Source organism: Onychomys torridus, chromosome 3 (assembly GCF_903995425.1).
Source record: "Onychomys torridus chromosome 3, mOncTor1.1, whole genome shotgun sequence".
NCBI lineage: Eukaryota > Metazoa > Chordata > Mammalia > Rodentia > Cricetidae > Onychomys > Onychomys torridus.
In genome coordinates, this window is record NC_050445.1 from 46,455,714 (window position 1) to 46,473,542 (window position 17,829).

General features: G+C 40.1%; 1 protein-coding gene across 13 annotated transcripts in view; it reads left to right on the forward strand.

Annotated features, from left to right (window-relative positions):
• Positions 1-17,829, forward strand: part of Cadps2 (calcium dependent secretion activator 2) — a 542,247-nt gene that overhangs the window by 247,078 nt on the left and 277,340 nt on the right. For all 13 annotated transcript variants that reach the window (XM_036180984.1, XM_036180978.1, XM_036180981.1 and 10 more), the window contains exons 5-6: positions 1,814-2,050; positions 6,267-6,388. In XM_036180984.1, coding sequence (XP_036036877.1) covers positions 1,814-2,050; positions 6,267-6,388 — 359 coding nt within the window. The remainder of the gene's footprint in view (positions 1-1,813; positions 2,051-6,266; positions 6,389-17,829) is intronic.

The following is a 17,829-nucleotide window of genomic DNA, read 5'->3' on the forward strand; positions in this document are numbered from 1 at the left end:
CCTAGTGCCCACTATTGACATCTGTAGATATCAGACAGATTCATATACTTAAAATTAATTAAATCATTAAAAAATACATAGCTGTTGTTTAATTAATTTCTTTTTCCGTTTTGCCTTCATTAAAAGAGAAAATTGAGTCACCTTGATTTCTTTCTAAGGAAATGTAAGAAATGGTCCTGCTGGATATGCAAAACTTTGATTTAGTAATGAGGCTTCCAACTTAAGGGTCTTGAGGAAAATTATTAATGCAAAAATTTAATGTTTATAAAAATATGTAATTTAACACTGAGTATATGTAAATGACTTTAAGAGGAATATCTGAAGGTTAAATTGGAGGAGAGCAAACAGGCGGCCTGGGACTCCTAGGCCTATCCAGATCTGACGCCAGATGTTGCAGTCCATGCAGTGAATGAATGACTTGGTACAAGTGAGTCTGAGGCCAGCTGCATTTGTTAGGAGCATGCTGACGAATCCCACTGCTGTTAGGGATGCTGTTCCTAAAAGTGGGGTTTTCAGTGATACAAATGGAAACAACAGTGAGGGCTAAGATTTTCAAGAACATTCAAAAATCATTTGAAATATGCCCATGCTAAACCTTCCTCCTCAAGCCTTTAGTTTACACCAAGAGTGATGGAACTCTTGACCTCATGTAATCAATAATCCCCTCTGCATTGAAGGAAAGAGCCAAATGCCAAGTTAGCAAAGAATAAAGAGAGAGAACAATGTTCTCTTTTGCTGTTTTATGAAATATAAATTGGCATAATCTCAGCAGACAATTTAGCTCTAAATATTAGTGTTTTGGCAATTGTGTTTTACATTTTTCAGTTTATTTATTTTATTTCTATGAGTTTGAGTGCTTTGCCTTCAGGTATGTCTGTGCACTGGGTACATGCCTGTAGAGGGCAGTAGAGGGCAGTTGTATCCCCTGGGACGGAGATCACAGGTGGTCGCAATGTACCATGGGGGAGCTGGGAACCAAACCCAGGTCCTCTGAAAGAACAATTGCTCTCCACTGCTGAGCCATCCTCTCCAACCCCCAGGATGTTGTTTTTAATTGAGTGTGAGAAATGAGAAGCTGATTGCAGAGATTTAAAAAAATAAAATAAAATAAAAAGCTGTCAATAGAATCCTGAAATAGAATAGAATCTTCCAGATTATACTCTTATTTCCTTTTCTATCATAAGTTGGCTTTTTGCTTTACATTGAGTTTTTGTCTAAACCTTTAGGGAAAGATTGAATTGTGGCCATAAGGGATCTTTGCAAGTTTGTGCAATGTGAAAATTACCCAGTTCTAGAAATATATCCATATTATTTAGAGTAAAAGGGAATTTTAGTGTGAGTACTTATGCACAAAGAGTATAACTTCCCAATAATGTACATGTATGGTAAGAATGGTGCCAGGAAAATGATTTTCTTCTGGTTAGCAGAGCAGTGTATCCTAAATATTTCTTTGCAGATCACTTACTCCAAGTACTTCAAAGATGGTGGCCAGTTAAGATTTATTTACACACTAAGCCATCTCACCCTACCTGTTTTCACTTTAGCACATCTTATAAGAGTGATTAATATGAAAGAATATAGACAATATTATTCATTCCATACCACAGTGGTTCTACATGAAATATATAAGATACCTTTAGATAGAGTCAAGATTGCCAAAACCTAGGACTTTTAAACCCCCAGACTGAAGTGAGGTTGATGCATTATATGGAAACTATCATAAAACCATGCAAGAAAAGCCATTGCATATCATGTAGCCTTTTCTCATAAACTAATGGGACTGGCCTAATATTTTTTTTAAATTATTTTTAAGGAAAGAAGATTCCCCAGATTTATCTCAAAAGAAATGGAGAGTATGTACATAGAAGAGTTGCGGGCTTCCGTGAATTTGCTGATGGCCAATTTAGAGAGTCTTCCCGTCTCTAAAGGCGGTCCAGAATTTAAATTACAGAAGTTGAAGCGTTCCCAGAATTCTGCATTTTTGGACCTAGGAGATGAGAATGAGATCCAGCTGTCCAAGTCTGATGTGGTATTGTCATTCACCTTAGAGGTAAGTGGCTTCCCTCCCCTCCTCTGCAGACGTGAGGTTGAGCTGGAGTTGCCGTTGACTTTAGTGATAAGGTTTAGAATTTAAAGCAGGGCAGTGTGTTTAGAAAATGTTAAGTGGTTCTTGTTGTCTGTATAAATAGGTTCTATATACAAATGAATACAAGTTGTTTTAAATGTGACACCCATATTAGAATTAATGAAACAGCTGTGAGAAATGGTTATGTGCTCTCTAAACTAGTGTAAGTGCATTGACAAAGTAAACATCAGGTACAGGAGGTGCAAAGAGGATTGAAACATGTAAGAGGCATCTATCTAATCTGGCTTTTGATTAATTTAGGTTTTAGTTTATTTCACCTATGGGATTAGCATTCTAGAACTTAACCAAGCTCAATGTTTAAAGCACAGTGTTCGGTGCTATAATGATGAAAAAAAATCTTTTTCAGGAATTCTACTTTCGTTATAGAGATAGGAAACATGGCCAGAACAGGAACAAATAAAACAAGTTTAGAAGTATGTCTGCAAAACTTCAGGGTTGCATCCATCTTATTTTAATCCAGAGGACCAGCCATGATGAAGCTGCTCATTCCTGTTTCCCATGAGTGTGTGTTAATCTATGTTTGTATCTAATCTAAACATGTGGACTATGTCTGTGAGTTTATATAACCATTCCCACAAAAGTCCTTGGGGAAAGACTTTGTGTAAAGGAAATGATGAGAAAAGACTGTGCTATTATAAAGAGTCAGGTCATTTAGCTTTTGCTCCAGTGTTTTCACCTCATGATATCTGTTCTATGTGCAAATGTCAGCAGTGTCAAGCATAAATTTATAGTTTCCAAACTGTGTGTGTGTGTGTGCGCGCGTGCGAGCACACGAATGTCAGTATTTACACTTGTGGGCACATGTAAAAGCCAGAGATTAACATCAGGGTGTCTTCCTCCATCATTTACCCTCTCACTTTTTAAGATTGGGTCTCTCTCACTGGAAACCTAGTGTTTTCTGTTTGGGCCAGGCTGGCTAACCAATGAACCTCAGGATCTGCCTGTCTCTACCCCATCCCCATCCCAACACACAGTGCTAGGGTTGCAGACATTGCTGCCACATGTGTGTGCTTAGGGATCTGAACTCGGGTCCTCACGATCGCAGAACAAACTCTTGACTCACTGAGCTTTCTTCTCAGGCCTTCTCCCAAAGCTTCTGCTGAAGTGTGACCGCTTCTTCTTTAGACTGTGATTCTCACTTTGTGCTATTCCCAATGCCACTGGCCTGGACAAGGACATCCAATCTTGGGAGGTAGATTTTACATTCTTTGATGACGTTCAACCTGCTAAGTGGCAGCGGAAAAAGCAAGTGTCTGCTTTGGTTCTTTCTTCCTCCATTTAGTGGACTTGAGGATGTGACAACTGCCCCTCGTTCTTCACTCCCAGGATTGCTTTGTAGGTAAATGTATTAAACCTGGTGTCAGAGTAAAAATATGTGGCTGTTCATCCTGGGTTTACCTAATGGCTTTGCCAAAATACTTTGCCTCTGGGTTTTGGGGTTTTTTGTTTTTTTTTTTTCCAGTCTCTCCAGCTTCAGAGCATGAGTGTTTAATTTGGAACTACATAGTGGATTATACTTGGAATTTTCTCCTCTCCTGCCATAGATATTTAAATGGCTAACAGAAAAAAAAAAGATGTTAATGCTTTTAAAATTTTTTTCTTTTTTTTTGGGGGGTGGGGGCAGGGGGAGCTGAGGATCGAACCGAGGGCCTTGAGCTTGCTAGGCAAGCGCTCTACCACTGAGCTAAATATTTTCCTAAATCATTTAATTGCAGTGTAACTTTTTCTCACAAGACCTTTGTATTTTAAATTTATAGGAAGAAAATAGATTTTTAAAATTTTTTAATTTTATTAAATTTATTAATTTATTATGCATACAGTGTTCCACCTGCATGTATGCATATAGGCCAGAAGAGGGCACCAGACCTCATTATAGGTGGTTGTGAGTCACCATGTGGGTGCTGGGAATTGAACTCATGACCATTGGAAGAGGAGCCCCTGCTCTTAACCTCTGAGCCATCTCTCCAGCCCAAGAAAATAGTTTTAATGTTATATCATTTTATATCTTAAATAAATATTCTGAAGTGAAAATACAGTTCTGAACATTTCCCTTTTTATTGTTTAAAAGTCTTCAAAAATTGTAAGTAACTTAGTTCTTTCTCCCTTTCATAGTCAAAATTGGGCTTACGTGGTGATGCCAAGTGACTGAATTATTATTCTGTGCTTTATTACCAATATGTTAAGTTGAGCTTTTCAGTTAGCAATGTAACCTCTAAAGAAGAGAATGCAAGCTGAAACTTACTTTTGTGTGGTCTGAGAAGCTTGCATATTTATAAAATTGTCTTGACATCCTTTATTGCCATATCTGTCTGAGGCAGATATGTTGTGCTCATGGATGGATATAAATCTGCATTCTGTGCCCACAGTGTTTCATGAATGAGTTATGTGCCCAGCAGCACAATGAAATCATGTTAAGCAAGGATGGCCCAGAACACCTGAGGGATGAGTGGCCAACCTTCCAACCACGTTACGCCAGCCAGGCCCATTAAGCAAAGCTGGTTCCTCGGATCCTGACTTCAACAATGAAAATTCTTAAAAGTCAGCAGCAAATCCAATGTCTAGCTCTCACATTTCAGTTTTTAGGCTTAGAGCTGGTCCAGTGTAGAATGTGTCTTAAGCAAGAAGTGAATCTAGGGTGGAGGAAGTACAGATTTGAAAAGCTTTGCTCAAACTGCCCTTCTCTTCAGTGAATGGCTCTTGCTCCCTTTCCTGGCTGTTCCCGTTGCTTGCCAAGCTCCCTCTCAGCACAGCCGCACCAACAGGCTGTGGCTCAGTGGCATGTTATAGCCATTAGAACCTGATTTCTGCTACCGACATGTTAGTTGTGGAAAATACACTCCCCTCCTGGTTTTCTGGTTACTGGTGTGTGGAAAACACCTAACCAGTGTTTGCACTCAGGTCATGCAGTGTATATTGAACCCATTAAGGAAGTGTATGGTATCAAAAGCAGTTAGACATAGGAGATAACATTTGCATGTTCTCTATCCACCAGGCCTTGAGAAGGAGTGATGAAGCAGAACATAAGCTAGTACACAGAGCATACCATGCAAAGGAACATTAAAATCAAGCAAAACAAGAGAAGAACATGGTTGTCAGCCTAGGAATCACTCAACTGCATGGGGGCATCTGTGGCTTGAGTCTGGATAATTTCACATTGAACTTTCACATTAACATTAGGCTAGCAGACCTTGTGCCTGCCGGTGGGTCTACTGATAGATACTTGGCTACGTTCCACCATATCGCTCAGCTGCCCATGTGTGTAGGTCTCATGCGACCTTGTGGTTACATACTGCTCAGACACAAGCTGTGTGCTGCCTCCCTTCCTTTTGTTTGTAGGACAGCCTTGTCTGTTTTCTTCCTGTTGCTTTAGCCCCCAGGAGACTGGGGGAGGGGATGCAGCATAGAGCACAGCGAAGTTTTATTTTCTGTGATATCATGATCAGGCTTTGTTGAGAATCAACTGAAATAGCTGCAGTTCAGTTAGCTGATGTCTGTGGCCTTTGGATCGTTCTCACTAGTGTTTGGGGCTGGTTTTGTCCCCTCCTTGGAAATTAGACCTATAGGGCTGTATTGTTTTATTTAGATGTACCAGACATACTAGTGATGACACCAGATGAGTTGATCAATTGCTCTTCCTACTCCTGAATGTTCATGCTACTACTCTGTTAAATTTTATTATTTATTCTTTGGGAGTTTTGATCATATCAGCACCCTAATTCCCTCCTCCAATTCTTTCAAAACCCCCTTTCATTCCCCCTCCCAACTTCCGACTTTTTGTCCTCTCATGTAGATATGAGTCTCGTGTGGTGTGTGTGTGTGTGTGTGTGTGTGTGTGTGTGTGTGTGCATGTGTCATATACATTCCACCCAGTCCCAGATTATTGTGACCAAAATGGGCATAGTTGTAGCCATCTGCTGGAGCATGATGGACATGCCAGGAGTCACACCTCTGAAGAAAATTGGCTTGCTTTTCTCAGAAGTCATCACCTCCCAGTAGGGCCTCAGCTAGGAGTGAAAATGGGGTCTTGTGAGATCCTTACCAAACTATTCATGCTGTTATTTGTCTGTGTTATTGACCAATATCAACTTTACATATTAATTTCAAATTACTTTATCTTTAGATCGTCATAATGGAAGTGCAAGGTTTGAAGTCAGTCGCTCCTAATCGGATTGTCTACTGTACAATGGAGGTGGAAGGCGGAGAAAAACTCCAGACAGATCAGGCTGAAGCTTCAAGACCACAGTAAGCTCAGTTAAAAAAAAAAAAAGACATTTTATTTTAATCCAATGAAATATGTCTTATTATATGAATAATTATATGATATTATACCTAGGAACTATTGGCTAACTTTGTCTCAACTGTGTTGAGATCACTATGCACATTCTTCTTTTTATGTTACAATTTTTAATTGAAATATAATTACACCATTCTCCCTTCCCTTTCCCCTCTTCCACCCCTCTCATGTCTGCTCCCTTCCACTCCTTCCATGTCCCCACCACCACTATCTCTCAAATTGATACAGATATGAAGCTAATCACTATGCAGCAAAACATTTGTTTCTAAATCACTTATGAGGTCTGCTGAGTTGGTACCAGGGTTATTTGGGAACCTGTGTAGGTTACTGAAATTGTCTTGCAGTCACTTCTACTTCCCTGAGGTTCTGTAGTGTACACATGTGGAAGATGTTCTGCACTGAAGCTTGGAATGATCCAGTGAGTAAACAGTTAAAGAATAATACCACACAAAAATCAGAAATGATGACACCATCATTTGCTGACTTACCATGTTTCAAACTTTGAAAATGATTTTAATGAAGCTAAGAAGATAATTTTCTTTCCAGATTTAGCTCTGATAGAAATTGCCTCTCTGGGGTTAAGGATTTAGCTCAGTGGTAGAGCACTCGCCTAGCAAGCATAAGGCCCAGGGTTCAGTCCTCAGCTGGGGGGGGGGGGGTGGGGGCGAAGAGAAATTCCCTCTCTGGCCTAGATAACAAGCAGGGGGTGCATGGATCTCCCTGGGAAGGGGAAACAGAAGAGATCTCCTGAGTGGCCTGTGGGCCGGTGGGGATGGAAACTTGTGGGATTGGATTGAGGGTGCATGGAGAGAGAGAGAGAACTAAACTGGAAGGGGTAAGGCATTTGGGGCTCAGGTAGAAACCTGGTGCAAGGGAAACTCCCACAAACCGACAAGGATGACCCCAGCAAAGACTCCTAGCAATAGTAGATATGTAGCCTAAACTGGCCATCTCCAGTGACCAGATCAGTAGCTACCCCAAAATTGTTATCAGAGAGCCTTCATCCAGTAACTGATAGAAACAGAAGCAGAAACCTCCACCCAAACTTCTGGCCAAGCTCTGAGAATCATGCCTTCATTTTCTTTCATTATGGTGCTTTGGGGCAGTATAAAAGGTTCTTTGTATAGTAAATAAAGTAAATGGCAGAAGCTTCTTAGGAGCAGGAAATGAAAGCCCCAGGTCGCACCTGGTCGCCCCAATAGCTGATATAACTGAGGTCTAGTCAACAGAAGAATTGAAAACCCACTAGTGCACTTGAATTCTTGAGTTCTTTCCTGGCACTTACGTGTGTTTATTTTTCATTTACTTACTAGTCTGTGAGGCTTTAAGAGGGTCAGCTGTCCTAAGAGTTCTTATTGCCATGCCCTTTTCATATAAACTTCCTAAACAGTTTTATTTGGTTATAACATGTGTGAGTTTATTGTTTCACAAGTTAACTGACAGGTACCAAATCTTTCAATTATATTATTACTGTGTCTTAAAAGGTAGTTTGAAAAGATTTACCACACCCACCTGTAATCTGTTCTTGCTTCTACTCACAGTTCCAGGAAAGAACACATCAAAGTAGAGGATAAAAGAATGGAATCATAAAATGTTTGTTCTGTATAGTTGGCTTTTATTTGGTTAGCCTAGCTTCTCCAAAATCTTAATATTCAATTTATATTGACATATTTCTTTAACACTAATATTTTCACAAAAGTAAAAGGATTTATGAGTTGTTGCTCATTAAATCTCTAAAATATTCATAATATCATTATAAAATATTCTGATAGGGAACTTTTTAGTGAATATTTTAGTCAATTAAAATTCTTCACTCTCAGAGAGAAAATATTACTGTAAAGACTTAGAACTCTTTTAGACTACTCTTCACAAAGGAATTTGACCAAAATAGCCTTTGTGGTTTGCTATGAATGCCGAGTAGCTTTTAAAATGAATTAAAAGCTCTGAATGTACAGTGGTTTCCCGGGGGCAGACAACCTTAAACACACACTGCCTGAGTGCTAACCAACTACAGCTTTCCAGTGCAGTTACTTTAATCCCAAACTCATCTTGCACAACAGGAAAGAGATTCATCTCTTCCATCATCATCCTAAATTATGCCTCAGACACGTTTTCTAAATTTTTATTGCTTCAACAGTTTGTGCTTTGTTGGAGATCAATTCATCCTTCTGTCTGATACTAATTAAAGCGCCTTATTTAGTCCATATTTCCAATAAACATAATCAAGAGTTTAACCATCGCCTATTTCATTCCTGTAGTTCAGAATTCTTGCCGGTGATTAGGCAGAAATAGCAGGAAGTTTGGTGTATGACTCAGAACTTGAGGTCCAATGAAAATAATATTGACAGATAAGTTTAAAGGATTTGTGAAGATAAAATCTAATTCGGAAAAATGTTGCCTTTATGTTAATGTTTTCATATACAGAAAAGAAGAGAATGGGGGGAAACAGTTTTAGCCAAGGAACATTTTACCCCTAGGGATGAGATGTAAGAATGTTTTTGACATAGCTTTATAGCATTTTACCATTTCCCTTATCTCCTTCATCTGAGGTTTAGCCTATACCATGAAAGTACCTGAAGAAAATGGAGGGATAGTAAGTAATGACAAGTGAGGACAGGAGATTTGTTATGCTCATGTAATGGACACAGATTTCCTGATGTGCCTGTACCTTTTAAGACCTATTCCTTCCAGTGGTGACTCTTCCTTGAGTGCCTGCATACCCTCGGGAGCTTATGATCTCATAGGCAGGGTCTAGATAGGTCTTGATACTTTGGAAATAAAAGCAATGAAATTATTTGAGCTGAAGAGGGAAGATCTAACCTCATAAGTTTTAAATGTATAATTTGGTATGATAATAATGAAACAATATACTATTAATCAGAACAATGAATTAAATATTGGTTACATTCATTTGTTAAGACAAAACAAGCAGACAGGTAGAGGTAGTTGTTACACACCTGAAATTTCAGTATTAGGAAAGCTGAGCAGAAGGGTAGCAATTTTTAAGCCAGACTGGACTATACCTCAAGACCTTCAAAACCCAACCCCTAGTAAACAACAACACACTTATGCCACACTGGCCGTGTCTCCTTTGTCTTATGGAGCTATTTGATTAGCCCGTTGATTCTCTACTTCCCCTCTCTCTAGAAGAGTAAGATAAAAGAGCAGGAGGAAACAAGAACAATTGATGTCACATGGTGAGAGAAATATATTTATGGATGCTAGCCAGAGTAATGAGAAATATGGTTTACTTCTGATATACATTTATGTAAACTTAATATTTTAACATGAATTGTTATTACCTGTGCAGCAATATGATTGTTTAGGCAATAAGAATATTGCAGCTACAATTATAGAGCTTCTCAGAAGGACACAAGGGCTAGGGTAAATGCTTGAAAGATTAGATGTAAGATCACATACAAACTAAAATAGATGTTTCTCGGAGCTATATTCATTTCCAATTTAATTTCTTAATGTCAGAATTCTGAGGTATAATTTATTAGACAATATTTATAGATTATAAAAGGAATATGCTACATTTTATATAATCTATCAAAAATTTACTGGTTTTTGACAAATCACAAGGAAAACATGTGAACTACCTGAAGGCCCTTTTATTTTCTCATTTCCATCTTTAAAATAATGACAGATTGTTTGCTCTTATTGAAATCTCTAAAAGTGACATTTTTGCTAAGAGTGATGCTCATGACATCACTCTTAAACATGGAGCCTAAAGAAACAAACATTGGCCCAAAACAGGTGTTAATGCATTGAGAATATATTTGTATATCCTCAGTAAATATATCCAGTAAAGAAAGTTAATCTGGTGTCTTCATAATTGAAGACATGCCCAAATATGAATTTAGACTAGTTAATATTTCAGGCTGTAGCAGGAGAGTACACCTAAGCTCCAGTGGAAACCAGCAGTAACCTTTGGAGACAGGAGTCTCCTTAGGGTTACTTACACTTTTGCATTAGGTTTACAGCCTGCAGGCAGTTTGTCTCTTTGACTGCAATCACTCATTTGTTGCAATGAATCATTGGTCTGGTTTATGGCCTCTGGTACACCATTATCACTGGACCCTCACTGAAACTCCTTATGGACATCCTGCTGTTGCTGAGTCATGGAGATCATCCAACTATGGCTCTGCAGAACACGTTCCTTCACATACTCCAGCAGACCATAGATGGAGTAGATGTTAGGGTGGGCCCACTCAAGGCCCAGGATGTAGGCCTGGATGGTAGCTGAGCTGGTCACTCTGGGCTACTGGGACTGCTCCCCTCAGGCAAAGGGCAGAGCCAGCTTTCCTATGCCCATAATATCAGGGCAAGTTGTCCCACATCATGGTGATGGGTGGGGACATCTCTCCAAAGTGTGAGGACAGGCCAGCTCTACTGCAGCAGTGTCCAGCAAGGGACAGGACCATTTATTTCAGAACCAGTGAGGGATGGGCCAGCTCAGCATGGCCCTTGGATTTCAACATGCACGGTTCCCATGACCCCTGTGGCAACACAGGCCGTGAACTACAGACCCTAGCTACAGCAGGAACACAGTACCAGACATGGCCCTTGGCAACAGCCTGGGCCACAATGTCAAGATGTCACCCTGGCCCTGGGTGGCAGCACAGGCCACCCAGATCAGTATGGCCTCAGTGGCAGCAAGGCCCTTGGACACCAACATGGTCTCAGGAAGCTGACCAGACCCTGGGCATCCACACAGCCCTTGGTATAACAGGAGTCATGGACATGGCAGCTGCAGGGTAGTAGTCTTCGATGATGCTCTTCTCACCTATCACCAGTTCCCAGGTCTTCTGCCATAGTCACATCCCAGGGCAGCCTTCATCGCTTTCCCACAGGGCTACTGGGCTGATTGTATAATCCATGTATTCTCTTTATATTTGAACTTCCTTTACTTAGCAGAGGGACAAAAAATGGGAAGCTCCTTGAAGACAAGGTCTGTACATTATACCACCTGGTTCTGCACTGGCATAGTAAGAGATCTCAGCAGGTGCTCCAGTAATCTACATAAAAGCACTTCTAGAGCCAAAGGAACAGGGAGTTTCCTGTGAGACCGTGCCTCCTAGGTATGACAGAAACTATACCCATGAGGTCTCACCACTCTGACTGCCTAAATATGAACTGAATAAGTACAGCACCAATCGACGTGATAAAGTAGACAGGAGGATGCACAGCTCCTGAACCCTACACAGTCTACACAAAGAACTACAGCAGACTAAGGGTGCTGAGGGTGAGAGACATAGTCCTCCCCAGGGAAGAGCACACAGTACATGGTTATCCCATACCAAATGGTCAGCCACAAAATCAGATATACAAGTCTGTCTTCTTCCTACCCCAAATTCCTATATTTCTAGGCATTCCATGGAAGACATTCTCTTCCAGAGATCAGTTCTTTTCTTGTGTGTATTCAATTAGGCTGGAGTTACATAATCACTTTTGGACATTTGCCACTCTGGCTGAGACAGTATTTTCTAAACTGAGATGTGAGGCCTCCTAGATCAACAAACCGACAGTTTGTTTCCCAGGAATAATTCAGCCCAAGGCTGGTGTTAGCAGAATTGACATACGACTCCTCTTGCTCCATGAGTGCTCCATTATGCCCCTCTTCTGTCTAGTAAAGAAAGGGCCTGTTATTGCAACCCTTGTTCTCAGGCTCCTTTCACGGTTATTCTTTTCCTGCTCTCCAAATGGAAGCATGCCCTCTCCACCGACTTCTTCATTCTGTGTTGGTTCTTCCCAGAGTGGAAAACACTCCAGGGCAATACTCAAAAGGAAAATATTACTGTTGATTTTGAGAAAGCAATTGGCTTATGATTCAATCAGTCCTTTTGCAAATTAGATGTCTTCCACTACTTTGTTTTCAAAGAGGCTGATGGATTTATTCAAGCCTTTACCTGCTAAATAATTGAAGGCTAGATTTTTGTCTGTTAATCATTATATGCCTTGGAGACATTTAAATAGAAAGTAAACAGATTGATGGGCATTATTATCATAATACTCCCATACACTCATTTTCTTAGCTCTTATAAGAGAAAAAATGAAAACCTGGATTAAAATCCAGGCTGGACTCTGACACTGTCGCTTAAACACTGGGCACCTATGGGCACAGCTGTTCAAGAAACAAAATATAGGCCGTTTCTTTGAGATGCATGTTTAAGAAATGAATTTACACTTTATCATTTACACTGAAGTACTTGAGTACTAGTAATCCTAGGAATAACTAAATTCAGGCATTTTAGTATAAAGACATTCTAGTTAGAGCAATCATTTTCTTATACATAAATTTGACATAGATAAATAGGATCCCCATCAAAGCATGCTCACTCAGTAATATACATTGTGATCAAATTCTAAGTCTCTTGAAAAAAAAAATCAAAGTAGCAGTTTAAGGGAGAAAACAAAGGAATACTATGTGTTTTTCTTAATCATTGTACTGGTTCACTTTAAGTGGCAGGTGCTGCAATCATGGTGCTGTCAGAAGTAGATAACATGGCTTCTACTTAAGAGGAACATCATGGTTTTTATGTTAAATGCCAGTGTTTAAAATACACCAGAAATCATACCCCTTTGCAACTTTTTAGATTGACAGCAAAATTTCTAAATGTCTACCTACAAATGTGTGAAGAGGTTATGTCACTTCGCAGAAGGTTTGAGGGCGGCTTTTCCAAGAGCTGCTGTATCCTGGAATTAGAACTAGGCCTTGAGGTCAGGAGACTTGTAACCGTGATTCCCATGAAAATCACATACACGCAGGGTTGACTTCACTCTCAGCACAGTCCAGCAACCCTAGGGAGCTGCCTGCCCCCTCCAGTGCTGTGGCACAGATCAGAGCAATCTGTGGAGCAGTAGAAAACATATCTAGTGGGACACAGAAGAGTAATGCTTAGCGCACTCCAGGCAGAGAAGTAGCAGTTCTTATACTTTGGCCAGCATCCTCTGAAGAGTCCAGGAAAGAAGACAATGATGAGGAACCATAAAGCTATTTGAAGAAATCTCAATGAATACAGTTTTGTGGTTTGCTAAATAAGTTTATGATTTGAAGAAATGCCAAGGGCTATAATTATATAATTACAAATACATGGGCTAACAATTAAGGAAGTAAATAATCTTTAAAGGAATTCAGTTGTCAGTGGTGGTAAATACTTGCGGTGTGTGACTCCACTGTGTCCTTGGTGGTATACACATAATTATGTAATGATTCTCATAGTCGGTTTAGTTTTGTCTCTTGTTACCAACACCACTGCCCATTAGGTCTGCAGAACTTGACCATCTTATATCTGAGGATTTTGCATGTTTTAACGTTCCTCAGTCAACCCTGCCCTCTGTCCTCCTTCCAGGCTCCGCCATCCCACCCCACCCCCCACATTCCTGCTCTTAGAAACCCGTGTTGACTCTTGATTGCTTTCACTCTTATTTTTCACATGCAGGGGACCATACAGCAAGAAAATTGTCTCATGATCTTGAGACATTGATTTCAGGGTTATTGTGATGGGCATTTATCAGGATAGCATGAGCTTCAGGTAAATCATGCAATATAGCCGAGTAGAAATCCTAACATTGACTCTAATTAGCTATGGTATCATGGGTAGTTCCTTGAGGCTCTTTGAGCCTGTTTCCTCACAGATAAAATGGAGACAGTGGTACCTGTTGGAAGGAATGTTTTGTGGATCAAAGTATTTATGTAGGAATCCTCAGCTCCACCTATATTCTTGTTCTTTTTTCTGTGTTTGATTAGCTTCAATGTGTTTTCCTCTACTCTAGTGTTCATGTTTCTCCCATCTTTAGACTTTTCCTCCTGGCATTCTGTTTTTAAGTCCAGAAATTTCTAGGTGCTGGGGGAGCAGAGTATTCTATCCTTAATGAAATACTGAGTGCTCTTGAAAGCATCAAGCATTATTTTATGACATGAAATGTGCTTTTGTCTTCTGAGTCCTGTATGGGATTTTTGGCTTGGATATTTGTATTGTCTGATATTTATTCAGTAAGCACCATTTTTTTTTAAGATTTGAGAGTTAATTTCCATCAAATGGATGTGGTTTTCAGCATGAATAATGTCTCTATGTCAGTTATGATGGGAGAACATCCTTTGGTTGTCATGTATTCACTATCAACACTGGTTTTGTTTCTCAGTTGATGTCATAGAAGATTTATATCTGTTCTGGTAAAAACTCAGCTGTCAAAAGATCTCTAATGCTCTGTTGTAAATTTTGGCAGAAACCTTGCAACCGTATCTCCCATATTGGCATTGTGTTAATATATTATGTCCAGGGCACTCAACTGTTACACATTTTAGAGCTGTGGAATTGAAGTGCAGCTGGGGACTCCCACTGGGAATGTGGATCAGAAGAAGAAAGGCTGATCTGATAACAAATGCAACTTTGCATTATCGGGAAGCTTTGAGATTCAAGAAAATCTAAACAAGTTTGTAAAAACACCTTGGAATCTTATTATTCCTTTTCCTATTGTAATGATGCACCTAAAATGCAGCAATCAATATTTAAAGAAAAGAGATTTATTGAGCTCAATTTTTGGAGGCTCAACATTCAAACAGCATGATTCTAGTTCTAGTGAGTAACCTTTTCCATCACTGCATCATATGTTGGGGGATACCATCATGGCAGGATCATCTGTGAGATGGAGAGGTCACATGGTGAAGCAGAAAGCCAGAGGACTGGGGAAGGACCAAGCTTTCTTCTTTGTAACAAGCCACTAGTACAGTTTAACTGGGATGTCTTAAGTGTAAATGGAAGTTTCTGTCCCACCATCAACTCCCAAATACCCAGCAGCTGCTTCCTAAATAAGTGACTCGGAGGCTTAATATTTCTTAAAAATGCTCAGCCAGTAGCTCAGGCTTATTACTGACTAGCTCTTACACTTAAATTAACCCATAATTCTTATCTATGTTTAGCCACTTGACCTGGTACATTTTCTCAGTACAACATTCTCGTCTTGCTTCCTCTGCATCTGGCTGGTGACTCTTGACTCTGCCCTTCTCCTTCCCAGCAATCTCAGTTTGGCTTTCTCACCTAACTTCTTGCCCAGCTTCCAGCCTGTCAGCTTTTTATTAACCACTGAGAGTAATACACATTCATAGTGTAGAAAAGGATTGTTCCACAGCACTTGTGAGCTGCACCATTGCCTTACCCTCAATGGCTTCACCTCCCCAAGGCTGCCACACAGCCTTAACACACTAACTCAGGGAGCAGCAAGAGCCCATGACATTGCTTAAATAAATGAATTGTTGAATTCAAATAGCACTGGTGATCTGGAGAGCCAAAAGAGACAGAAGCCCAAAATACCATGCTTCCTCATTCCTCTGTACTTGTACTTGAGTGCACAGCCCATCCCTGGTCCCTCTCCAGCTCCAAACTGTAATCAATGCTTTAAGACCAGTTTGACTTCAAAGAGATTAATCTAAGAACTCACTCTCATGTTTTGAATTTTTTACTTTGCATGTGTTTTTGCATGTGTATGTGCATTCATGTATATGTATATAGGAGTATACATGTAGACGTACATATTGTGTATATGTGGAAGTCAGATGTAATTCCCCAGGAACCGTCCACTTTGGCTTTTTTCCCCCCATTTTTCTTGAGATAGAATCTCTCACTGGGCTAGAGCTCACCAACTAGGTTAAGTTGTTTGGCCAGTAAGTTCTGGGGTTCAGCCAGTCTCTGCATCCTCAGAGCTGAGATTCTGACTGTGCGTCACCATGCCCAGCTAGTGTTGGTTTTGGAATCAAACACAGATTTTCATGCTTACAAAGCAAGTACTTTGCCAACTAAGATCTTTCCCCATTCCAAGGACACTCTTTTTATGAAGATTTTTCTTTAATATTTAATATTAATGCACTATTTTGTATTTTAGTTTTTATATTCATTCTAGAGATGTGTGGCTTTATAGAAAGTTTGTCTTTTAATGCCCACATGTGTATACATACACACATTATATAGTGTTTTTCACTTAGGTGATCATATGGCATATAATTATAGTGCTTATAGTGAGATTGAAGGGCTGAAGAAATGACTCGGCAGCTAAGAGAGCATAAAGTTCTTGCAGAAGACCCCAGTTTGTTTCCTAGCTCTCTCATTAGGCAGCTTGTAGCCTTGTAAATCCAGCTCCAGGCCTCTGCAGGCACCTGCACTCACATGTACATACCCTCACACAAGACACATACACACACACACACACACACACACACACACACACATACACACACACACACACACACACACACACACGTAATTTAAAACAAAAATCAGTCTTTGCAAATGAAGTTGCTTTTTAAATGTTTACTCTATACTGTTTATCTCATACATCCAAATGGGTAATTCACATTTGGGAAAAAAACAAAAAACAAAAAAAACTGGATTTGTTTTCTTTTCTTCACTTTGATCACGATTCTGATCTGTGCAATATCTAATTATATGCAGAAACATTCATCTCAAACCACCTTAATGACAACTTTGCCTTACTGAAGCGTTTTGTGAATATATCTGTTATGTTAATTTTCTTTGTATTTTCAATATTATTTTTGACATCTGGTCACTTAGTAAGGTTAATGGGAAGTTGATTATTTTTAAAATCAATGTTTTAAAACAACCATAACTTATAAACATTCCTGTCTGGGAGTTTTCAGATGCATCATCTGCCACAGGCCACTTTATCAGGTAGGGTAAGGTGCATAGAACTTTTCCTTTTCTGTGAAATTTGCCAAAAAAAATGCTGGCAGTGGTCGAGAGAAAGCCTGATCTGACCTACTCTGGTGATCAGATGGCCAAACACCCTAACAGTCGTGCTGGAACTCTCATCCAATAACTGATGGAAGTGGATGCAGATATCCTCAGCCAGGCCCCCGGTGGAGCTCCAGGAGTCCAATTGTTGAGAAAGAGGAGGGACTGTAAGAGTGTGAATTGTTGAGACCAAGATTGGAAAAGCACAGGGACAAATATCCAAACAAATGGAAGCACATGAATTATGAACCAAAGGCTGTGGAGTCCCCAGCTGGATCAGGCCCTCTGGATAAGTGAGACAGTTGAATTGCTTCAACTGTTTGGGAGGCATCCAGGCTGTGGGACTGGGACCTGTCCTTAGTGCATGAGCTGGCTGTTTGGAACCTTGGGCTTACACAGGGACACTTTGCTCAGCCTGGAAAGAGGGGACTGGACCTGTCTGCACTGAATCCATCAGGTTTAAATGAATCCGCAGGGGAGTCTTGGCCCTGGAGGAGATGGGAATGGAGGGGAGGGGCTGGGGGGAAGGTGGGGGCAGGGGCGGGAGGGGGGAGGATAAGGAAACCCATGGTTAATGTGTAAAATTAAAACACATATATAATAAAAAAAATTAAAAATAAATTAAATATAAGAACCTC